The sequence below is a fragment of the Carassius carassius genome, chromosome 3 (assembly GCF_963082965.1).
Source record: "Carassius carassius chromosome 3, fCarCar2.1, whole genome shotgun sequence".
NCBI classification, from domain to species: Eukaryota; Metazoa; Chordata; class Actinopteri; order Cypriniformes; family Cyprinidae; genus Carassius; species Carassius carassius.
This window is the reverse complement of record NC_081757.1, coordinates 42,466,211-42,491,265: the sequence shown is the minus strand read 5'-3', so window position 1 is coordinate 42,491,265 and position 25,055 is coordinate 42,466,211. Positions and strand designations below refer to the sequence as shown.

The 25,055-nt window shown below is 35.0% G+C and overlaps 1 protein-coding gene across 4 annotated transcripts in view; it reads right to left on the bottom strand.

The window, feature by feature from the left end:
• lrp4 (low density lipoprotein receptor-related protein 4) overlaps positions 1 to 25,055 on the bottom strand; it is an 81,606-nt gene that overhangs the window by 33,477 nt on the left and 23,074 nt on the right. For all 4 annotated transcript variants that reach the window (XM_059539174.1, XM_059539183.1, XM_059539199.1 and 1 more), the window contains exons 2-12: positions 12,012 to 12,158; positions 10,090 to 10,206; positions 6,797 to 6,910; positions 6,250 to 6,366; positions 5,275 to 5,403; positions 3,984 to 4,103; positions 3,761 to 3,886; positions 2,660 to 2,785; positions 2,394 to 2,528; positions 1,216 to 1,341; positions 893 to 1,123 (exon numbers count right to left, since the gene is read on the bottom strand). In XM_059539174.1, coding sequence (XP_059395157.1) covers positions 893 to 1,123; positions 1,216 to 1,341; positions 2,394 to 2,528; positions 2,660 to 2,785; positions 3,761 to 3,886; positions 3,984 to 4,103; positions 5,275 to 5,403; positions 6,250 to 6,366; positions 6,797 to 6,910; positions 10,090 to 10,206; positions 12,012 to 12,158 — 1,488 coding nt within the window. The remainder of the gene's footprint in view (positions 1 to 892; positions 1,124 to 1,215; positions 1,342 to 2,393; positions 2,529 to 2,659; positions 2,786 to 3,760; positions 3,887 to 3,983; positions 4,104 to 5,274; positions 5,404 to 6,249; positions 6,367 to 6,796; positions 6,911 to 10,089; positions 10,207 to 12,011; positions 12,159 to 25,055) is intronic.

Sequence of the window (25,055 nt, the reverse complement as noted above, 5' to 3'; positions counted from 1 at the left end):
TATATATATATATATATATATATATATATATATATAGAGAGAGAGAGAGAGAGAGAGAGAGAGAGAGAGAGATTTTGGTTGTTGTTTTACCTAATTTCATTAGTCTGAGTTTTTATAAAAGTCTTGTTTTGTGTTGGGAAATTGCATGCAATTATTTATTGTTTTAATCTAAGCTACAAAAGCATTAAAAATAAACCAAGAACTGTTCCTGGGTGACTTTAATGCTGCTTTATAAGTCTGTATATCAAAACCTAAACTGTCAAACTCAATGGTTAAAGGTATAGCTCTCTCAAAATTTAAATTCTGTCATCATTTGCTCGCGCTCAGGTTATTTGAATCCAGTATAAATTTCTTTCTTCTGCTTAAAACAGATGAAGAAAGCTGCTGGTATACATTGACTTCCATAGTATGGAGAAAAAAAAAAAGAAAAAAACATGGAAGTCGATGGAATCTAGCAACTGTTTGACCAAAACATTCTTCAAAATAAATCCGCAGAAGAAAAAGTTTCATATAGGTTTTGAACAACCTGAGTGTGAGCAAAATGACAGCAGACGTTTTATTTTTGAGCGAACTATGCCTTTAACCAAGCAGCATAAAGAACAAAACTGTTATTCAAACCTTGAACAAATTCTACTTAAAGTGAGCAACATAATGATCCTGGAACGCTTCCATTAACACTGAAATTGTCACTGACTACTTTAGACTGTTTAATGTATAGCTGCAGTTTAGTAGGAGTCTGAACTCCAGTTATAATCAATGCAGCGGTCTACACTCTTATGTACACTGTGTCCATGGCATGTTGACTATAAGTGTCTTTTCATTTTTGTTGCATCTTGCTTTTTATATTCAGCTAATTGGGAATAGTCATAAATCAGTGAAAATCTCGCCGTACCTGGGCTCTCGAGACCCGTGGACACGACCTCCTCAACATTACTACCGTTCAGACTGGCTCTCATGATACGGTCCAGTGTCACATCTGACCAGAACACCAGCTCTTCGCTATGATGAAAGTCCAATGCGATGGCGTTTTCCAGATTATTCAGTAATAATGTGTATTCTGAGCGGTGCGGCAGAACCTGACGGATATCAATACGATTCGCAAACAACAAAACCGGTTCTGGACCTGCAAGTAGAGAACAGTTTCTTTTAAATTAGTCATCCTAGTTACAAAATCACCAACTTTTTGCTGCTTTCACAGAAGAGATTCAGCCTCACCCAAAGCTTTGCAGCTGCGTTTGTCAGGTCGAAGCTCGTAACCTTGCACACACCAGCAGTGAAATCCTCCTTCTATGTTGGTACAGCCTTGACTACAATAACCTTCATCTGCACACTCATCAACATCTTCATTCAGACCACAGACACAGGAAAGTTTTAGAGTAATTAAATACATCACATAAAAACATTTATTAGTCAGTTTAACCTTTAACAATTTAGAACTTGCAACAATATCTAATTACACTGTGGTGAACAATGTAGAAAAGCCAGAGATATCCCTGGATTTCTACACTTAATAAAAAAACAAATGGATACGTTTTCATAAAAGAAACCACTTAAGTGACCACTTAAGCTCCTAAAATTAAACTGTCACACTTCTTACACTCTTGTGCTTGTGAAATAAATATACAGTACCGTGCAAAAGTTTTACAAGTTAGATTCTTAATTCACTTAATTGTATTGAGTCCACTTTTAATGTACTTCAAAACTTAAGTGTATTTTTAAAAAACACTGCAGATAATATATTTACAAAATAAAAGACATTGCATGATTACGTTCCTTTACACACTTAAGTACACTTTTAAAAAGTGCAATTTGTAATGGTAACATTAAAGGTTTACTTTAAAGTACATGTTAAATTGTTTTAAAAATATTTTGTTGTTCACTTTGATGTATTGACTAACATAATAAAGCACAGGTAAAGTACCTTATTATAATTTAAACTGCAATGTTTCATTTGATATTATAGAATACATTTTAAATGTATTAAAATGGCAATTTCATCATTACAAATGTGTAATTACAAATATATTTAGATATATGAAGTTTCAATAGAATTTACATTAAAGTATATTTTAGTTTATCATCAATGATTGTCAGTAACTTCAGCACTAACCGTATTTTAAAGACAATAGAAGTAATTGTAAGTATGTACTTAAGTCCTACTAAAGTGGGTAAAAAAAAATTTCTAATTAAATGTTTGATCGTTAAATAAAATAAAAAATAAAGATAACAGACAATATTTCAGATGATGTATCTATTTTCCCATAAGAAACGGGTTAATAAAACTGGCAATCCTGTTCAAAAGTTTGTCCCTTTGGACTTGTCTTAACAATCTTTTCTGCTGTCTTCTCATTTTGTAACTGTCCTTTGTTTTCCCCTCTTGTCTTTGGCCTCACCTCTGCATGCCTTCCCGTCCTGTGTTAATGTGTAGCCGGTGTGACAAGTGCACTGCACCAGACCTCGAGACATCTGGCATTTCTGTGAGCAGCCTCCATTGTTAACATTGCAGTTCTCTTCACTCGACTTGGAGCCTATAAACACACACAGGCAATGTTAACAAAGAAAAGAGGATAGAATAAGATCAATCACAGAGGAACTACCCCTACTAATCTTTTGTCAAATCTCAGGGGTACTGCATGTAATAGTGCATTTTTAGACTCACGACAGTCCTGGTGTGGATGCTCATCAGTCCCGTCTTCACAGTCCTTGACATCATTACAAACCTTACGCTGGCCAATACAGCGGCCATTTCCACACAGGAACTGATCCGACGCACATGGAGGAGTTTCTACGAAGGAGAATGTAAAAAAAAATATAATATCATAAAAAGGCAAATAAAATGTGAATAACTCTTTTACATCAAAAATATGAATATGTTTTCTACACATTATAAAAACAATCCAAGCAGACTTTTTAGAAACCATAACTATGCACAGCAGGTGCAAATATTAAATTCTTAAAAACATCACTTTTAACCTGTTTTAACAAAATGTGCATCCTTTTGTTGTCCCAAAGCACAGCATGTAGGCACATTCATTACTAGATCTTATAAATAATCTGAACAATTGAAAAAAATCCATTTCATTTGATCTATATATACTAAGTCTATTTTGGGCAGATTTGGGGAGAAATTTAGAATCACAGTGTCTCAGCGATGGTTTCTCTGCAGTGAATGGGTGCCGTCAGAATGCGAGTCCAAACATCTGATAAAAACATCACAATAATTCACACCAAACCAAACCATCAGTTAACAGCTTGTGAAGCAAAAAAAAAACCAAATCTATCATTAATACTTTTTAACTACAAACCATTGCTTCTGGCAAAAATAAAAAGTCAGTCACCTATTGTCGCTTATATCAAAATTCACCCACATATGTTTTTTTTACCAGACAACTTTTTCACTGGTGGAAGCGTTATTATGGACTCATAATATTTTAGCTGGAAAGTGAAGGCTTGAAGCTTAAAACATCTTAATGATGGATTTGATTCTTAACTGATGGACTGAAGTGAAGTGGATTACTTGTGGATTATTGTAATGTTTTTATCAGTTGACTCTCATTCTGACGGCACCCATTCACTGCAGATGATCCATTGTTGAGCAAGTGATGGAATGCTACATTTCTCCAAATCTGATGAAGAAACAAACTCATCTATATCTTGGATGACCTGAGGGCATCCTAGGACATGTTCAGCAAGTTTTCATTTTTGGGTTAACTATTCCTTTAAGAGTTAAAAAGTATAAATTGGCTTCTATGTTCCTTGCCTGTCTTTTCACAGCCCTCTTCATCACTGTTATCAGAGCAGTCATCCTCCCCATCACAGCGCCATGACAGCCGCACACATCGACCAGACGTACAGCGAAACTGTTCAGCCATGCACATCGATGTACCTGATGGTGAGAAAGAGGCGTGTGACGGATGGGAAATCCACTCACACACACACACACACACACACACACACAAATACTACAATAAACAGCTACTCACTGCAGTTCTTTTCATCTGATTGGTCATCGCAGTCGAATTCTCCGTCACACCTCCAGCCTGCATTGATACACATGCCACTGCTGCACATGAACTCTGCAGAACGGCAGGGCTGGTGGGAGGCTGCGTTCACACACACACACACACACACACAAAAATAAAAATAATGAAAATCCACACAGATACCAAAGAACCATCTTATAAAAACATTACAAAATATATACTTTATTATTGCTAAATAAAAATTAATAGCCTGAATGCACTGTAAGTTGCTTTGGATAAAAGCGTCTGCTAAATGCATACATTTAATTCAATTTTTATTTTATTTTAAATGAAACACTAAAACAAGTTCACTTGATTGTATTAAATGCACAACTGTAGTGTACATCAAATATTAAATGTATATTTAAAAAAAATATAATGATTTACTTGCAGATAATATTAATTAAATAAAGGGCCAGTTTTTAAGTGAACTTAAAGACAGACACTTTCATTCCTAACACACTTAAGTACACTTAAAAGGGCACTTTGTAATTATGTCAAAGTAAATGTTTTACTTTAAAGTACATTATAAATCATTGTTTTAATAATTTTGTCATGCTTTAAAGTACACTTATTTTGATGCGTTGACTAACATAGTAAAGAACATGTAAAGTAATAAATGATCAGTTTAACTGTAGTATTTTGTTTATTACATTTAGCCCCAGTTTCACAGAGAAGGCTTAAGTCTCGTCCTAGACTAAAATGTATGTATGGGTTAGGGTTAGTGTATGTCTGAACTGTTTCCAATAAAAGACTTGCACTGACTGATCTTAAAACATGTCACCGCCTTTGTTTTGTCTCAGATGACCAGAAAGGGCATGTTTACAAAAAAAATACTTAAATGTCCTTATTGAACTAGTCTAAGCCCTGTCTGTGAAACCAGGCCTTAAAAATAATATATTTCATTTTAAAATGTAAACAAAAATGACATTAAAGTATAGTTTAGTTTTTTTTTTATGTGCTTGTCTGTACATTCAATATTTCAGATACAATAGAATTATGAAAGTACATAAAGATGTACTTAAAACCTACTTAAGTGGCTCAAAATACTAAACTTAATTGGTAATACAAATTTAAACTATAATGCACTTGGATTTAATTACAAAGTATATTATTTCTAAGTATGCTAAAGTGTGCTTTTTTATAAGTTGAAAATAATTCAAATGATTGTGAGCAGAGAAAGAAAAGAGGCATTTCTAAACCAGAAATAAATAAATAGATTAGAAGAGAGTGAGAGTGCGATATTCCTTACAGCAGTCCGACTCATCAGACCAGTCCCCGCAGTCGTCATCTCCATCGCAGTGGTAGATGTCCAGAATGCAGCGGCCGTATGCACACTGAAACTCCTCAACACTGCATGTGGCTGTCATCACGTCAGATGCTGGAGAGAGAAATTATGTAACGTGATTTACACTCCCACACACAAACAATCCAACACATCCCTCTCCACAGCTATTTGCCATCAATAAAACAAACAAAAACAAATATTACAGAAATAAATACAGTAACAAGCAGAAGTTATGGGTTCCAAGCATATGAAAAAAGTGACTCTTTACACTATAGATGCACAGCTTTGGATGGCCTAGAATGAGCAGAAATGATTCAGAAAAATCTAAAATAATTGAATTCGACTAAAACATACATTTTCTCTTTAGCTTCACCAATATGACAATTTGCATGACTTTGACTCCATGTGTAGCGGTCAGTTATCTGAACCTTCTGCCTAAATTTCATGTTTCCACCATGTATGTTTTGTTCTATAGATTCTGTAGGGATGGATGGATGGATGGATGGATGGGTGCATATTGGATGGATGGATAAATGAATGGACGGATGGATGATGGCTGCATAGACTGATAGATTGAAACATGGATGCATGATTAATGGATGCAAGGATGGATGGATGGATGGATGGATGATGGATGGATAATGCATTGAGGGATGGATAGATGGAGACCTGGATTCATGTTAAATGGATGTAAGTATGGATGGATACAAAATAGATGGAAACATGGGTGCATATTTAAGAGATACAAGGATGGATGGGTGGATGGATGCATGGATGATAGAAGGAAACATGGATACATGATCAATGGATGCAAGGATGGATGGATGGATGGATGCATGATACATAATGCATGATGGATGCGTGGATCAGGGGATGCATAGATAAAAAAAGGGATGTTTATCTGACAAATAGGTGCACTTAAACTCAAAATCAACTTACGGCAATTCTCTTCATCAGTTCCATCTTTGCAGTCGGTGTCTCCATCACAGTACCAGTGTTCTGCGATGCAGCTTCCATCAGAGCAGCGGAACTCTTTATCAGAGCACTTCCTCTTATCTGGACACATAAGCAAGCACAATTCTTGCAGTCTGAAAAAATCTATTTATTTTATTTACTGGGGCTGGAATGAAGGTTGTTTGGAAGAAACCTTCGGGCAAACTCGGCAGAAATTAAAAATGAACAAATAAATCCCAATCCCACCCCATTTGGAAAAAAAAACTAATTAAATGGCAGGTGCAGACCTGACTAGATAACCTTGTTTTGAAAACTTCTGAATATTTTAATAAACTGATGGCTAGAAACCATAAGGTCTGCACAGCTGTCATTGCTGCAAGTGCAGGAATCTTTAATAAACAGTTTGAAATTTCGAATTTAATTTAAATTGAAATCGGTATGTGTAACATAATAAAGCCTCTGTGGGATGGCATATATATATATACACACACACACATATGCACAGTATATGCGTGTATAAAAATAATCTCACCGCACTGCTCGTCACTGTTATCTCCACAGTCATTGTCTCCATCACAGTACCACAGGCTCCTGATACAGTATCCATTTTGACAATGAAACTCATCCTCCTCGCATTCTCGTGGAGCTGAAAAAAAAAATCATAACAGATTAAACATTGAAAACAAACCATTTTCATTCAAGATGTACAGTAGATGATTACCTTCAACATCACAATAATCCACACCATTCCACTGCTTCAGTAATGTCTTGTTACAGTTGAGAAAAGCAGTTCGCAAGAAATTAATCCATTATTAAGATGTAACTTCAAAACATTGTTTCCGACTAAAATATCTATAAATCCATAATATTGTATTTTAAATGTATTTTGGCCAGAAGTGACAGTTTAAGAATAAAATATCTTAAAGATATATTTGTTTCTTACAAACACACAGATTTTGTCTTCTCTAGATGTTAACTGATGGACTGGAGTGATGTGGATTACTGGTGGATTACTGTGATGTTTTTATCAGCTGTTTGGACTCCCATTCTGATGGCACCCATTCACTGCAGAGCAAGTGATGCAATGCTACATTTCTACAAATCTGATGAAGAATAAAACTCATCTACGTCTTGGAAGGCCTGAGGGTAAGTACATTCATAAATTTGAATTTTTTTTTTTTTTTTGGTTGAACTATTCCTTATTCCTAAAGGTTTGAGAGTTCAAAAGTATATTATCTAAACATTAACCTTGTGCTCCTCACCAGTAGTGCTACAGAAAGAGCTAGCAACACACTGCAGCGACTCAATCCAGTGCACTGGTAGCGCTCATAGCATTTTATTGACACCGGTACAGGACACCAAAACAGCAGCATTAAAAGTGATGCTACTTGTATTTACACCAACCGCCGCGCCAGACAGACACACACACACACACACACACACAGGTGTATTTCTGCACCATGCTCTTTTACCTGCCATATGAAGAAAACATTTCTCAAAAGGAAAAACACAAATCAAAAAAGCACAAATCTAATGAAATCCATCACACTTTTTCTGATACCTCTTTTTTGATGGTTCCTATGTAGTAAAATATAAGCATATATGGTTAAATAAAAAAATCTCACAAAATTGCTAAAAGAAAGCCAAATACACACGAAATACAGCAGTTGTTAGGCTGATTGCATGCCACTAATTCACGATATATTAACTAATAATATAAACCAAAAGAAGAGACAAAGGCTGAAAAAGCGAGATGTTGAATGTAAGAGATGAGGCAGTGTTGTGGAAAGGAATGAAAAATTCATGGAAAGCTTATGGCAGACAGACCCCCCATCAAGAGACGAGCCTCAAGAGTGCAGCACCGAGAAATATGGGTCAGATGCAAAGACTATTGTTGCTTCTGTTTTCTGCCTCACAGCATTCAAATGTAACAACAATGGTAAGCACTGCAATGAAACTAATTCTTGGGTTCCACATCCATATACTGTACAACTAACACAAGACATTAATAGTAAGGTCCATATGCTGTTCCTTTAGTAAGCAGTGCTAAAATGAGTTTGAAAAAAGGTAAAATAAATTAAATTTCTTCTGAAGATACTAGTCATTGCATTGGTTTAAGTCTTACTGACTTTGCTCACACAGGATATAACCATTTGCTGTGTGCTCCCTATCAAAAATGACTGGCCTACAAAAAAAGGCTTAAATGTTATATTTATATAGTTATTACTAAATCTTGGACTTGATCTTTTTATCAACTGGTTTTCCCTTTGTATTTCCTTTTGGACCTGACTGATTATCAGCCTCGGTGATCTGAGGTTATGCACCTCAGTTTTGAAACGAACATCGACAAGAAAAAAATAAAATAAAATCCCAAAAATGATGTTTTTCTTTTTACTGAAAAAAGTGCATAAGCTCAAATCAATGAGCTCTACATACAGTCAGCTCCAAAAAGAAAAACAAAACCTGTGCTAACTGGAAGAAAACAAGCTGACAAAAAGATGCATCCAATATTTGGTGATAATACAGCATAACTGGACATTTAGAAGCAGTTTTTTCTGTGATTTTTGATCAGGAACACCAAATTAGTCTTGAAAAGGATTCCCAGAGCAGCACAAGAGTATATAAAATAGAAAGTGTACAACTCAGTCCAAACAGCAACCGCTGACTGGCACATATTCTAACATGTTAGTATATTAATAACAAATGCAAAATGAGGTTTTATGGCCAGTAACAAATAATTATGGTCAGTAAACTTTCCCAGTTTACCCATCATTGGCAGACGTGACCCTGGCAAACACATGTGTGACATTTTACTCATTTAGCTGGCTGGAGCTGAAGTCTATTGGATATTTAACTTTTTATGTTTTCATAACACTAATCCTCTAATTTGTGTGAACAAAGCAAGAACTGCAGGAGACATGTTTGAGCAAATCTGTGGTCTTATTCCACTTATAACCATTGCCAAAGTGAAGCCAATCTTGTCATACAGGGATCTGGAAACTATTTTATAATCTTTTATTCAATTTAGAATTGATTACTGTAACGCACTTTTAGAAAAGACAGAAAAGAGACATATTTCTCTTGTGCGGACCTCTCTTTTATTTAAGGTCAACAAAAACCATGTTGTTGTCCAGTCTAACACTTGATGGTGATCAGAACAGCTACCTCTATCTGTCATCACTCATCCTCAAGTTTTTCCAAACCTATGTGAGTTTCTTTCTTCCGTTGAGCACAAAAGTAGTAACTAAATAGTTGCTTGTAACCATTCTTTTCCATAATACACAAAAAAAATGGAATGGAAGTGAATGGCTGCCAGCAACTGTTTAGTCAAAATATCTTCGTTTGTCCGCACTTACTAATGACTGTACAACCACCTGGATTTAGTTACATGCTTGCTTTTCAGAGTTACAGTCAATAGTGACCATCTTTGAGCTTCAAAACGACTCGAAAATAGGCGTCAAAATACTTATAGCACAATTATTGTATGATAGAGCTGCTGCTGGCATGCACTCATGAATGCACACAAGAGAGCAGCTCCCCAAAGTTAAGATTTTCAATTAATAATATATGCCACTTTGGCTTGTTTCTCACCAAACCTTGCTGTATGCTTCCACAACACTAGAATATACAGCATGAGTCTTAAAAATCATTTCGAACCTTTTGTAGCTTGAAAAGATGGTCACTATCTGCTGTCCCTGTATGGACAGGAACAAGCATTTTTCAGATGTTCTCGAACTTCAGATCCCAGACCGAATTTCCTTTTTTCCTGTAGGTTATCAAAGTTTTTCGTCTTTAAACTATAAAACAAATACGAAATGTACTCACGACAGTCTTGTTCATCGGAGTCATCCTCACAGTCGTTGTCTCCATCGCATAACCACGAGCGCCGGATGCATTTTCCATTATCGCAGTGAAAGTCTAACGGTGAGCATGTGGGCAATACTGAAGAAATGGAGAAGTCAAAACCAATTTAACAAGTAAATAAAAGACAAATAACTTCAAGTTTGACATTTTGAAATTTAAGCAAATCTGGTTAAAATAGTAGTGTCATAATTATTTGATAAACATATAATACACAAAATAGTGTAATAAACAGTGTATTCATTGTACTTCACATTTTGGCTAAAATGGTTCATGTCGTATAACTGCTCTGCATCCCGTGTGTTTTGTGAAGTGAGCTCTTCAGTGTTGCTCCTCATTAGGAATCTATGGTAGCTTAGAGGAAGAAACCCCTCTGGAGTCAGAGAACGGGACATTGTTAGGGATCTTCCTGGTGCTTGTTCTGCACCTCCTGGACAAAAGTGTTGTCTGTATGGCCCTGTCGAGGTGGATACGCTCAGCTGAGCCCAGCACCCTCCGCAGGGTCATACAGTCCCATCAGGTGCCCTTTGTGAGGCAAAAAAGATGCTTTCTATTGTGCCGCCGCACAAGGATGTCAGGTATCTCCTGATTCATAGCCAGGAAATTCCTGAGCCCCTTTTTTACTACACTGTGAATGCAGGTGAACAATACCTTGTGAAAAAAAAAAAGAGCGCCTACTTGTACTGAACGTGCACTTAGTGTACTTCAAATGTTAAAAGTGTTATAAAAAAAAAAAAAACTTTTTGCAGATTATAACACTGAAATAAAAGATATTTTGAGTGTGTTAAGAAATATATATGTCACTTAAATACACTTTTAAAAAGCGCACTTTGTAATAATGTCAACTTAAGTTTTACTTAATCATTGTTTTAATTTTGGTTGTGCTTTCAAGCAAAACACTTATTTTGATGTGTTGACTAACACCTAATCTAAACTAAAGTACTTGAATGTACTGTATTTTAAAAGCACTGAATTGCAACTTCACTACAAATGTGCAATTCCAAATATATTTAAATAAATAACATACAAGTTTCAATAGAAATGTCATTATCAAGTATTTTGTTGTTTACTATAAATGCTTGTCAGTACATTCAGCAGTACTTATAACCAGATTTCAAATACAAAGGACGTATGAAATGAACTGAAGTCTTAAGTGGGTTAGAAAAAAAATCATGTGACTGCATTAAGTAATACATTTAAACCATAATACATTTTAATTTAATTGAAATTAACATGCACATAAGCATCCAAAACATTGTATTTTTACTTAATTTTATTTTACAGTACACTAAAGTGTCTAAGTATGCTTAAATGTGTTTTTTGCAAGAATTGTATACACATGCTAGACAAAGCTGCACTGCAATTATGTTAGGCTGTTAGTCCGACTTCACCAAAACAAATTATTTCAGTCAGGCTAATCTAGTTTATGAAGACAAATGATGGTTTTAGTCTGACTGAAATCGACATTTAAAGTGCATGTAAAAGCACTTTGTGATGTACAATCAATTTCAATTGATTGTAGATAAATTCTCACTTCATCCAGCGCTCTTTGTTCTCTAAAAAAATCACTTTACTGTTTTATTGAGTGTGAAACCACTACAGACTCCACAGCACTTGAAAGAGATTTCCGAATGTTTCAATAGCAAAGCATTTTGTGAACCCCTTTGACAATGTAAAATGAAGTGTGCTCAATACTACAACAACTGAACAAAGGATACTCCAGCACACATATAAATGTACACTACCATTCAAAAGAACTCGTTTCAGCAGAGGACTGAATAACAAGTTGACCTCAGAGCAACCGGTCTTAGAACGTATAAATAAATAGTTTGTGCATTTGTATGATGTGATTGCATTCTCATGAAGGAGTGTGATTAGAGACTCACTGCAGCCGTCTTCATCGCTGTGATCTCCGCAGTCATTGTCACCATCACACTGCCACTGCGCCGGGATACACGTGCACTCACCAAACGCACTGACCGCGCATGTGAAGTGATTTCTTCCACATGAGCATTCGGCGCCACCTAAAACAGCTACAAAACACACATAAACATGAGTCACCCATTACAAGTTCTCTGAAATGCTGTTTAAATATGCAAAGGAAATGTTTCACTTTATATTAGGTGACCTAAACTACAATGCACTTGCATCCAAAAATAAGTACGATGCACTTATTGTGTTTATATTGTATTGCAAAAACACTTTTGCTGCTATTGCTATGGTTTGGTACTATTGATTGGTTTAAGGGTGGGTTTAGGTGTAAGGGATGGGTCAGTGTAATTATAAAATGAAATTGCAGAAAGTTACTACAGATGTAATTATATGCATTTTTTTCCAGTGTAAAAACATGTACACAATAAGCTCATTGTATCAAATTATTATTTTATATGCAAGTATATACTAGTTCAGGCAACCTAATATAAAGTGAGACCGTTTTGTCCAATTAATATGCACTAATTTCCAAAACAAAAATCTGAACTGAATAAAATAAATGAATAATTGCAATTGACATGCAATTAAGTGTTCAAAACTTCAAAATTATATTTTCTCTTTGCTAAATTTAATTAAACTTTTTAAAAGTTAACTTTTTTTGCATTGTAAGTTTTCTAAAAATGTTCATTAAATATACAAACATGCACTAATCTGGTCAAATTTCCAGAATAGAAATCTGAACACTGCATGAAGCCAGGTTAATAGAAGAGTTAAAGGTTTTACGTTTTCTTTTTTCTTTTTGAATAAAACATTGAGATAAACAAATCCCTCAGTAAAAACCTTTAAAATATATGGCAATAAACCAGAAATTTGGTGTATTAAACTGCTGCTGAAGTGAAGCAAAAACTGATTTGGAGTAAATGGTGCATAAAATGAATGAAATCTACAGATAGAAATAGAGCAAAACGTGCCGTCTCTCAGTTCCTAGCTGTCAGTCTGGGATCTGAAGTTCAAGGAAAAGTCACTAGCCACAAACAGAAGATTATTATATGCATGTTTCAATCAAGACAAATGCAAAGAACGTTTGTGAGAATCGCCACTGGCTTACGTTCCCAAAATTGCACGGGGCAAATTATTAAACAAATAAAGATGACCCATGACAAGATAAATACATTAAAGTTCATCCAGCTTGTTTCAACCAAAATTAGTCCTCACCACAGACTAGAGTTAGAAAATTTCAACCTCTGCAATTTCTTCTGAACTCAATAATTCAAGGAAGCAGAAAAGTCTATTAATAACTATTCCAGCCCACCTCTCTTCTTTCAAGTATGTGCTTCATCATGTATAATGCATGAGAATGACGATGTACTTGGCTTAACTTCAGATCATTTGCATCTATTTGTTCCTCTCATATCGTGAGCAGCTCTGGACAGGACTGAAGAGAGTGACCGAATGAAAGGGAGGAAGACTGAAGTTGAGTTGGCGCTCAGCATCACATGGTTTGGTGCTCGTTTTTGGCAAGCTAAAATAATTACAGCCCTTCTCTTGTGGGAGATCAAGTTATATATGCCATGTTTAGTCACTAAATGGAGCAAGACGCTCATCATGTATGCTTTACAGACTTGCCATTTCTGTTTCAAAGTCAAAAACACTGTTAGCCTCAATATCTTTGAAACGGAGCAAACAATGACAGAGATAAAAATGGAATATACCCTTTATTATTCATAGTCCCAAAACCCTTTTTTTGGCATATTTTTACGACAGCTGAAGCAGGTTTTAAAAATACCTTTATTGGTTTTTATTAGTCACAAGACAACATAAGCTAACTAATATTGCTGGATAGACCTGTAGAAATTTATTTTATTTATTTATTTTTTATTATAATTTTTTTGTGAAGCAGACTTTAAACCGCAGCAAAAGTTTAAAGTAAAAAAAAAAAAAAGACATTATGCAAATTCTAAAACATTGAAATGTATTGATCTATAAATGTAAGTGTATCAATAAGTGTATTTAGCAGATGTTTTTATCCTAACATTGCATTTAAGGTATACTTTTATCAGCATCCATTTAGACAAAACACATTCTAAAGCAAATCAATTTAAATGCAATGAAATTAATACTTTAAGTATGGCTTAACTGCCCAAATATATTTTGAGGAAATTGGTTTTGAGATACATTGTAATTCATTTTGAATAATTAAGAAATTCCAAGCTTTTTAATTCTTTCATTAAACTATTGCTTTAATCCAATAGGTTTTTAAATGCTTTTTACATAAATCAACAATTCTGTGATTAATCAAGGCAAGAAATATATTGTTTTCCACTTCCACATCTAGTCATTGAATTGCAGTAATAATTACATTCTTAATTCTAAAAACAGATGGCTCAACAAAAGGTAATTAGTTAATAACAACTAAAAATTTAAAAACAACAGTTTGCATCAATCTTTTCAGTTATGACAACTTTAATGAAATTCTGTTAAACAAAATAATTAACGAGTTAAAGAAACTTAATTTGTAGCAAAAACACAAATCTTTAGGTTTTATTTAAATAACAATATTTCTGTAAAATATGGGATTATTTTTAAACCTCTTGGTAAATTTCTTAATTGCGCTCATATTTGCTTTTGTAATAAAATAAATAAATAAATAAAAAATAAAATACATATTTAAGAAATAATCAGAATCGGTACAAATGACAAAAAGTATCGGTATCATACCGAATCAAAAAGGTTTGGCATCATTCATCCCTATTAATTTAATTTAATATAAACAATTTAGTTGTTCCAACAAAATAGCAAAACAAATAGGGATCCACCGATACCAATATACACCAATAACATCAACTGCCGATTATTTAGAATGATGTCTGTCGATAACGATATTCTGATGATTTGGTTTTCTTAAGGAAACAATATCTCTCCCAGCTAATGCTTTAAATGTAGAGAGCTCTCTCATTTGTTCAATTACTATAATATTAAGAGGTTAACAATAGAACAGAGTCCAAACTGTAATATTCAACTTATATTTAATTTATGATATATTACACTAAAATAATAACGGAAATGTTTATGTTCAACTCAATTGCACAATCTTCACGTCAGATTTATTTAAATATGCATATGTAATTATCAGTAAATAAGTGTCCCCTAGTGTTTGTTTTTATAGCCAACTAACGAACTGTGAACGCTGGTTAACTGCCATATTTAGTGACACTTCATTCACAGGCTGTTTTATTGGCATCTTTCCATGGTTGAGACGCTGATTGAGCAATTATATGAGACATAATACATTTCAGTAAGTGTATCTTTCAACATACCTTCTGATGTTCAATCGTGTTTATTTCACGCTAGAACTTGCCTTGAATCTGCAATCTGAGATCATACCAACTAAATAGCTTGTTTACGCATGAAAGCAGAGCAGATTAGGACACCGATTGGCAAGATATGACTACTATTGATGGACATTATGTTATGTTAGTGTTTAGCATCCAGTAGCACCATCGTAAATTGGTGAAGGTGGCATATAAATGAGGATGCCAGAGGGAAAATGGAAAGGATCATGTTATGCAACCCACATATGCATCTCTTAAAGTCATTTACTAATTTCCTTATTTTTGCTCAAAGCAGATAAATATGGCAAAGCTTTAGAGACCAATTAAGTCCGATCACTTACACAATAAAAGAGCAGCAGATTTGTCTGTACTTGAATTATCCCAAACATCATCTTTTCATTTTCCACCCTTCCATTTTCTAAAAACCCCTCACATCTGGAATCTCTCCTCCTCTTCCCCCCGTGGCTACGCTTGCTCTCCGTTACAGACACTGGCAACAAAAAATGCCAATACCTCACTGTGTGTGCATGTGTAACTGCCGTTCTCTCTAATTTCTATCCCGTGAAATTACCCCTCAACCACAAAGATATTTCAACATGTCTTTCCAGAAAGCTGTCAGACTTTTGAGCTTAACCCCTCCAACGCAGAATGAAGACGCAGCTGCGTGGAGCCGCTCTTTCAGCAGCGAAAGAAAGGATTTACATCTAAAAAGTCCGTCAACACTTATGAAAGGTTTGCTCACAAGAGCTCAGCGGTGCTGCAAGTTGGTTATCTGATCTATTCATCGCTTTATAAATGGAAGAGAGGTTAATCACTGACATTTTTTATATTTCGCTCATTTCAAAAAGCAACTATTTCTATTAAAGTTATGCAAAGTGACTAAAACTTAAATAAAATAAAACCATAAAAAGGCATTTTCATTACTTGGGGGTGGAGGGGGGTGGCTGGGTGCACACACACATTTATATTCTTATTTCATTTGATGTTTATTTCAGCTAGACAACATAAATTCGAATCAAATTATTAACAATATTATAAAAGAATATAACAGTTCAATATAACTTAATTAGTGAAGTGAATCAAAATTGGCCTTAAAATAAACAATGACCTGGCTAAATACTGGTGAACTAAGAGCTATTATCTGATAATTAACTAATTTAGTTGATGATATCTTGTTTATCTGGAAAAAAAAAAAAGCCAACTGGATGGGCTTCAGGATCCCGAGACCCAACACTGATGGAAAAAGCCAAATGTTTTCCTTCAGACAAATGTGCAAATGGAAGAATGAGAAACAAATATTTGGGAAAAATTTGGGAAAAGATAACCTGAACTGTTTTGTAGAATGGCTTTGGGCTCACTACGTTTAAAATATCCGCTTGACAACTGTAACACAAGCCCTTTTTTAAAGACCCTAGAGAAAAATGGAAAGAGACATTTGTCTGAGATTTAAAACAAGGGTATCCTATTGCAGATGCCAAGTGTGGCTTTGAATGACGGAGGTACAGTAAAGGGGAAATGATTATGATGTATTTAGAGGGTTAAAAAAAGGACTGGCGGTTCTTTTCCATCACAGTCAGCCATTTTTAATGAACTTGGCTGTTGTAGCCTGCATTTGAGGCAGGGCTGAGAGTCAGTGGGCTGAAGGAATGGGATGGGGAAGTTTAACAGTGGCATGAACATAAAAAAAAGAGAGAGAGAAAAGAAGTTCAGCCGCAGCATTAGCAGCCTCGACTCAAACATCCCAACCGCAGTTTGAATCTGAACCAGACAGATATGAATGCAAAAAAAAAAAAAAAAAAAAAAGAGTTTAAGCAGAATAAACGAATAAACAAGTTATAAACATGCATGGATGAATAGTTCTTCACAACAAGAAAATGTGCATTTAGAACCGATTTCACGCCAACCCTCAAATCATCCACAATATGGAGTTCATTCCTTTATCAGATTTGGAAAAATGTATCATTCCATCACCATCTGCAGTGAATGGGTGCCATCAGAATAAAAGCCCAAAGAGCTGATAAGAACATCACTGTAATCCACACCACTCCAGTCCATCAGTAAATGACTATTGAATTGAAAAGCTGCATGTTTGTAAAAAAAACACAAATCCATCATTAAGATGTTTTTGATGTCTATTACTCTAATATTGCTTCATTAATTAGTCATGTCCTCTTAATCAGGAGAGAAATCTGCACCGTTTACAAACCAAAACTGCTCTAAACAAATATGTGTGTGGATTTTAATGTGAGACACAACAGGAGAAGGACTTTTTCACAGGAGGAACCATTATTATGGATTCACATTTTGACCAGAATTGACCATTTAAAGTTTAACACACCTTACTGATGGATTTTTCTCTTACAAACACTAAGCTGCTGGCTTCACAAGACATTTACTGATGGACTGGAGTGCTGTGGATTACTGTGATGTTTTTATCAACTGTTTGGACTCTCATTCTGACGGCACCCATTCACTGCAGAGGAGCCATTGGTGAGAAAGTGATGCAATGCTACATTTCGCCAAATCTGATGAAGAAACAAACTCATCTACATCTTGGATAGCCTGAAGGCGAATAAATTCTCCAGCATGTACATTACCTGTTTTTGTACAAATGTGTGCATGTGATCCTAGTTGATAAACATGATCAAATCTTTTCATTGTGCTCCATTTGCTTCTCTCACTTTAATTCCTGCTGTATTTGTGCCAAACAAGGAATCCTCTGGTGTGTTCAGACACAACGAGAAGACTGTCATACTGTGAAGTCGTATCTGTTCACACAAAACCACAGAATTTTTGGCAGATGGAAATTGTCATTGTTCTTCCAAAAAGATTTCTTCAATATCACACCAAAACCCTCACAGGAATTGTCTCGTTTGCAAAAGAGTCTGTTTTGGCTCCTTTGGAAGAGTATGTACTGTGAAAAGCACTACAGAAAAGAAATTGGACTAAAATGTGACTGTCTCAGTTTGGAAGAGAAATCAGTAATCTTGGATCATTGTACAGTCAGTCTGTGACAGTCTGAGGCGATTTGTGTAACTTGTGTAAAACCAGCATGAGCAAGGGTTACAATTTAAAACATTTGCATTCATTTGTTATGCAAAATTATGAGTGCCACAATTAAGGGAGACTTGGGTTAGCAGAGCCACGTAAGTTGCCCTCCAGGCAAGGGTAAAGGAGACGATTAAAATGAGACTAATATGACTAATTGCTAATTTCAGACTCTATTATCTAATAAGAACGTAGGAAAAAATATACTATATATAAGTCGCTGTATATATAGTATATATATACAGCGAGAAAGTGATGCAATGCTAAAAAAATATATATATATATATATATTTTTTTCAATGCTAAAAAAAAATATATATATATATATATATATATATATATATACCGGACTATAAGTCGCATTTATTTAGAACCAAGAGAAAACATTACCGTCTACAGCAGCAAGAGGGCAGGAGACGGTAATGTTTTCTCTTGGTTCATTTCTCTCGGTTCATGTCAAATTAATTTTGATAAATAAGTCGCACCTGACTATAAGTCGCAGGACCAGCCAAACTATGAAAAAAGTGCGACTTATAGTCCGGAAAATACGGTATTTAAAATCTGGTGATAATTTTGCTTTCTTATTGTAAGAAACATTCATTTATAAATAACATCTTTAAGACTAAAGACTAATTCAATAAAAATATATATATTTCTAAAGAAAATTAATTTTTTTAAAGTATGCATTTACATGAATACATAAAAAAGCTTATTTATCCAATAGTTACCATTTTTTAAATAATAATAAAAAATGTTTCATGTAATTCATGTCTAATCTTCAATACTGCATTTAAATAGTGTTTTGTCACATTCCTCTGATGTTCTTTCTATGAGATATTTGAGTTTGGCTTCACTCCAGTTGCCCAGTCACTGCTATGTGCTCTATATTGTCTGAACCAGCAGCTCAGAAAGACACCAGTGTAAAAGTGAGGCCACCCAGAGAGATTTTCACAGGACGCATGCATCAGCAATCTCCTCCCCACACACACACACACACAGAGAAAGAGAGGATCTGGATCTGGATCAAGCTGATCTAAGCAGATGTAATGACTAAACAATTCCAGCACTGAAATGATTTGTCTTCAGGCTTAAGTAGCTTGTCTGGATAACCTACAATCTCGTGTAGCCAAACTTGACTATCGGCATGAAGTCTGGTTCACTTTGCAGTTTATTCTGGCACTGAGACGGACGTTCTGACTGATTCAAAGCGACCAACCGTGATTTGTTTTGATTCTAGCAAGCAGTTTATGGGTGTGCTTTTCTTAAATAAAGCCAATAAAATACCAACATAGAGAAAAACACAACTTGAAATACAGCACTGAAGAAATGAGCTGAAACGAACAGATTTCTTTCCAGATATAACAAAATACACTATTATACTCATGGAAAGTTTCATACAGAGTATCTTAATCTCTGAATGTATTCAGAAATGTCACAATGTCACTTGATGCACAAGTTTTTGATTGAATTTGAATCCAATGTCAATTTCATACAACAACGATTTATTTGGATTAACTTGGATACCTTTCAAAGAAAATGCATGTCAATTCTTCAAGAGAAATAAATCTCTGTCAACTAAAGATGGAAAATATACAGACAACCCAGTTTACTACAATACTAATAGTTAAAAATAACACCAAAGCACAAATTATTAAATTGAATTGCTATTTTAGTTTTAGATATAATAAGTAACACTTAAAAACTGATTTGTCTAAAAACATTTATATTGCTGTTACGTCTCCTGATGGCATAGAGGTATGAGGAAGACGTCCATAATAAAATATAAACACAACCCTATAATTTTGGTCTCTGGGGAGTACTGGGAGAGAATGACACAAGGACAACTGACATGACAATAAGTGGTTCGCTTTAATTACAAAAAGAAATATACTTATACAAATGAAAACACCAACCAAAACCTTATTTACAACTATATACAAAGAAAGATAACACTAATTTGAACAGCCTCGGAGATAAGAAAATGAGTGGTGCAAAATAAACAAAAACAACAAAACATTCACTGACTAAATCTCCACCCTCCAACTGAAAACAAAACCCAAAAATAAAGTCTTCGGCGTTCGACACGCCATACCTAAAGCTTTACTAACTAACAAAACTTACACAAGGTTGCACACGCTCCTTCCCTAGTGTGTCTAACAAAGGGTAATTCTACGTGTTTGCTCAATGTAAGTCACGTGACATACTTCCTTTTCCTTCATCTCCGGCCTGGTGAAGTTTGTCAGACAAGATGTTTTGTCCAACACAACAAGCGAACCACCACTAATTCAACAGCTTCAAACAAACACTCCAAGCTTCTCCTCCTATGTTCTTCATGGGTGTCTTTTAAAAGACAGTTTTGATATTAACTTTATAATACATTGTTAAAAAGATTTATTTAAAAATATACATTAAAACATTTATAGCAGGATCAGAAAAATATAATAAATGTAATTAATTTAACAAGCAATAAAATGCATGTATCTATCAAAATGCTCCTTTCAAGTTATTTTTTCCTAGCTAACTATCAAATTCAGGGACATGGAATGCTTTTCTGAGGTAAACGTAATGTGCCTTATTGATTACAAGGACATCGTTCAATATACATTACGCAATTACATATGGCATTATATATTTCTAAGTTGTACAGTTTTTTTAACTTCTGATGTTCATTCATGTTTATTTCATAATAGATTAAAGAGCATAAAAACACTGTTTGAACATCATAGTAAAACTGGCAGAAATTAAAAAGCTTAGATTTTGCTTTATATCAAAACAAAGAGCACAAAGCTTATTTTGATTATTCGATAACAGGCGATACAAAATATTGTTTTGTGAAGTTCACATTTCAACAAAAAACTGGCATAAACGTAAAAAAAAATTTTTATATACTTTTGAATTGCTCGCATTTATTGCCAATTTCACTGTATGGATCACTTTGCATTGCCAAGATTTTATTTAAAATGCTTCATTTCAAGCCCACTGCTAAGAACTGTTGCATAGTCGTGGTTTCTTAGCTGAACATTTGTCTTTATCTGTCAGCAGGGAGGAATTCACCTTGAGGACTGTAAGACGATAGCTAAACTGACAAAGCAGCAGCACATACAGAAGTTAAGATTAATGGGATTCAGGGGTTTTGATGTGTCGGATGAAAGGAAAACCAAATTTGCCAGTTCCTCCACACAAAGATACTATACATACATTTCTTTGAAAAATCACAGATGGGCTCAAGCAGACATCTAGCACGCCTGTTTCTAATCACTTGCCAACATCCTGTCCTTAAGGAAGAACCAGCAGTGTTTTCTTCAAGGGTCACTTGTTTCCTTGTGATCATGGCTCATCTCACAAAGACACTTTTGTTGAACTATGGCTCTTCTCTCTGCTCTGATAGGTTGGAACTCTGATTTCAAGAAATCTATCCTCCCTCCCTTACACCTCTGTTATTTGTATCCAAAAATATTTAACATTTACTTGATTACCAACTTTAAAGCAACAGAAAGTTACACAGAGCCAAACACAAGAGTGGCAGATCTGTTACTGGTAAACTATAAAACTATAAACACAACATCCACTCCAATGACCAATGATTTAAGGAAAAGTGGTTTAAAAGCTATAAGTGTTCATCATAGTTGAGCAATAAAGTACAGTAAATGTTGCATTCTAACTATATGATACCAGGAGTTGCTACAGACATCCACATCCACAAAATAAATACATAGCTGCAAAGTAAATAAATATATAATAAAAAGTAAATGTATATACACTTTCGACTTTATTTTATTATGTTATGACCTTAAAACAGTTTTGCAGTAGTGCTTGATTTGTTTTATTTCTTTTTTGAAATTAGCATTACATTACCAGCTGCATATGTACAGATTTTCTGGTGTAGTAAACTTGCTAGTTAGCGCACCTGGTACAACATTGCACTTAAACCTCAAAACCTTGTATAAGGAAGCTACAATGTCTTAGTTGCTTCTGAAAAAGTTTTTATCTCGGGTTTGCTTTTGTTTACATTATCTGTTAGGTTAAGTGTAGGTGGTACATTATTTTCAAATGTAATAGAGCACTAACCTATAAGTGCTACTCACTTAGAGAGATGGTTCACCCAAAAATGAAAAATTATACCATTCCAATTGTGTCGTTACAAAACCATGAGACCTTTGATCATCTTCGGAACACAAATTAAAGTTTTTTTGATAAAATCCAAAAGCTCTCTGATCCTCCCATAGACAGCAAGGATTCTAACATGATCAATGCATCATATGTATTGCATCAATGCATCATATGCAACGTAGCAAGGAGATTGTGAGCCTTGATCATGTTAGAATCTTTACTGTCTATGGGAGGATCAGAGAGCTCTTGGATTTCATCAAAAATATCTTAATTCATGTTCCGAAGATGAACAAAGGTCTTACGGGTTTGGAACGACATGAAGGTGAGCAATTAATGATTTATTTCATTTCATTTTTTGGTGAACCATCCCTTTATCATTACATTTCCTAGCTTTTCTGATACATGCATTAACCGATGTAATAAAATGTTGCCACAGTCATGTTTAACCATTTTGGGGAAAATTGAACATGCTTTCAGTGCCACAGACTGGACATTTCACTGTGAAACTGCCGTGAAACATGCTACAAGCAATGCAATATCATGTTGCTAATTTGTAGCCACAAACAAGATCTTGTTTCATGACACTGGTCTGTTTTAAAAAAACCACATCTGCAATGGGGGAAAAATGATATGGATTCTCTTGTAGACATCACCTGAAAATTGCAGTAAAATGTACCCGTATTTCAGGTTTTGCAAAAATGTAGCCAGTTGTGCATTGTTTATTAAAGACTTGCATGAAAATGTAACCAATCGGAACGGTTTAGAAAACGTCTGAAATAAAAGAAAAAATATATATATGTGTCTTTGCTATTATTCTCAGCATTATCATCCAGATTCAATTTAAACCAAGTGCTGAGAAGCCTTTTCCCATGCCAGCCCAGCAGGACATCAGAGTACGCTGTGTGAACGCTTCTGTCTTCATCAAAAGACACAGATGAACAATGATGCCTGCTATGGGTGTGCTCCGAACAATTCCTGTTGCTCTGCCCCGCTCAATACATCCACCATGTCCAGCATCAGCAATACCTCCAGCACTGAATCCGTCTTGTGAAAGAAACAAGTTAAAAGAAATAGACAGAGAATGAAGTTACACATGTCTGAGTTCTCAGGACCCTGAATGACCTTATTATATATGAATCTTTTCCATTTTTTGTGCATCGCCCCCGGCAATGCCCACGCTTATTTGCTGACACATAAGTAATTCAAGTTTAACACCTATAGATTTTGGCAAAATGTTAGAGTACAATAGAAGGAGTAGTTGTCACAAATCAAAGATTATGAGGTATTTTTGTGTGAGGATCACTGCAAAGTTGCAGTGATTTGCACCTAAAAATATTTTTATAGCATAATTTAAACAGCATAAAAAAATGGCAGAAAGATATTGGACCTGTCTGTTGTGATAAAAAGTGATGTTTTAGCATGCATGTAGTTATGTTCCATCAGTGTCCCAATGTGTAGTGAGCAGTCACTAATTGTATCCTTCAAATTCATCTGTGATCATCAAAATCTTGGTCTTTTAATATAAAAATAATGCATTCATGCCTTAAAATGGCTTGAATGTATCACGACTCTCACTTCATTTAGTATATACGCAAACTCATGAATATGCAAATTAGCACCGCCTCCACTCAATCACATCTGCGCTACTTTAACTCAGTAACTTGTAGTAGTAAACACTACACAATGGCAAGTTGGATTAATTCAGCCATATATGTTTGATACGGACTTCAAAGAAGAGGAAGAGTGAATTATACAGAGTCATCTACAAGTCCATGTATCACAACGGAAATGCATCTACAAAGTCAGACACGTAATGCTAATCAATATCCTTAACCTCTGACTTGACTACATCATCAAACAGCTATTAACCTTCTTCTAATGTTACATAAACCATACTCCATTCACCGTCTTTGACAAATAGCTTCTAAAAAATATCAGTTATCCTTCGGTAGAAACGCCGGCTAATGATATGAGAAGCCTGGCCCATAAATTGACTGGATTGGTTATAGCTTTGTGACTCCAGGGGAAAAAAGGTTGGTTTCAATCCACGTTTCTGAGACTGACTTTGTTGCAGATTTGAGGAGAAAATGCTCAGCAATGGTGTCGACTGATGAATTTGCACATGGTTTGTCTGCATATTAAATACACCAGATAGACATGTCAACAGCATTTCAAACTAGATTTTCACTACAGGGTGTGGTGAAAAGCAGCTTTCTTACCGTGTGTATGTAAACTTACTCTGTGGAGTTCCCACAGTATTTCAAATACATTTTAAGCGTTTCTACCAGCATAATCTATAGCATAAAGCATAGCCTCCCGCTAGGCCAGGCCTAATAGTCATTGCCATTGTCCTCTGTTAATGGCACACTATATCTTTTCTTTCCACCTAAAGCGTCCTTCTCATTTTCTCTCAGTGCACAATAGAAGGGGGCCATGTCGCCAACTGAAATGTTTTTGGCTGTTAGCAAGGGTTCGGTGAATTTGGAGGAAATGTTCCTTTCCATGGAG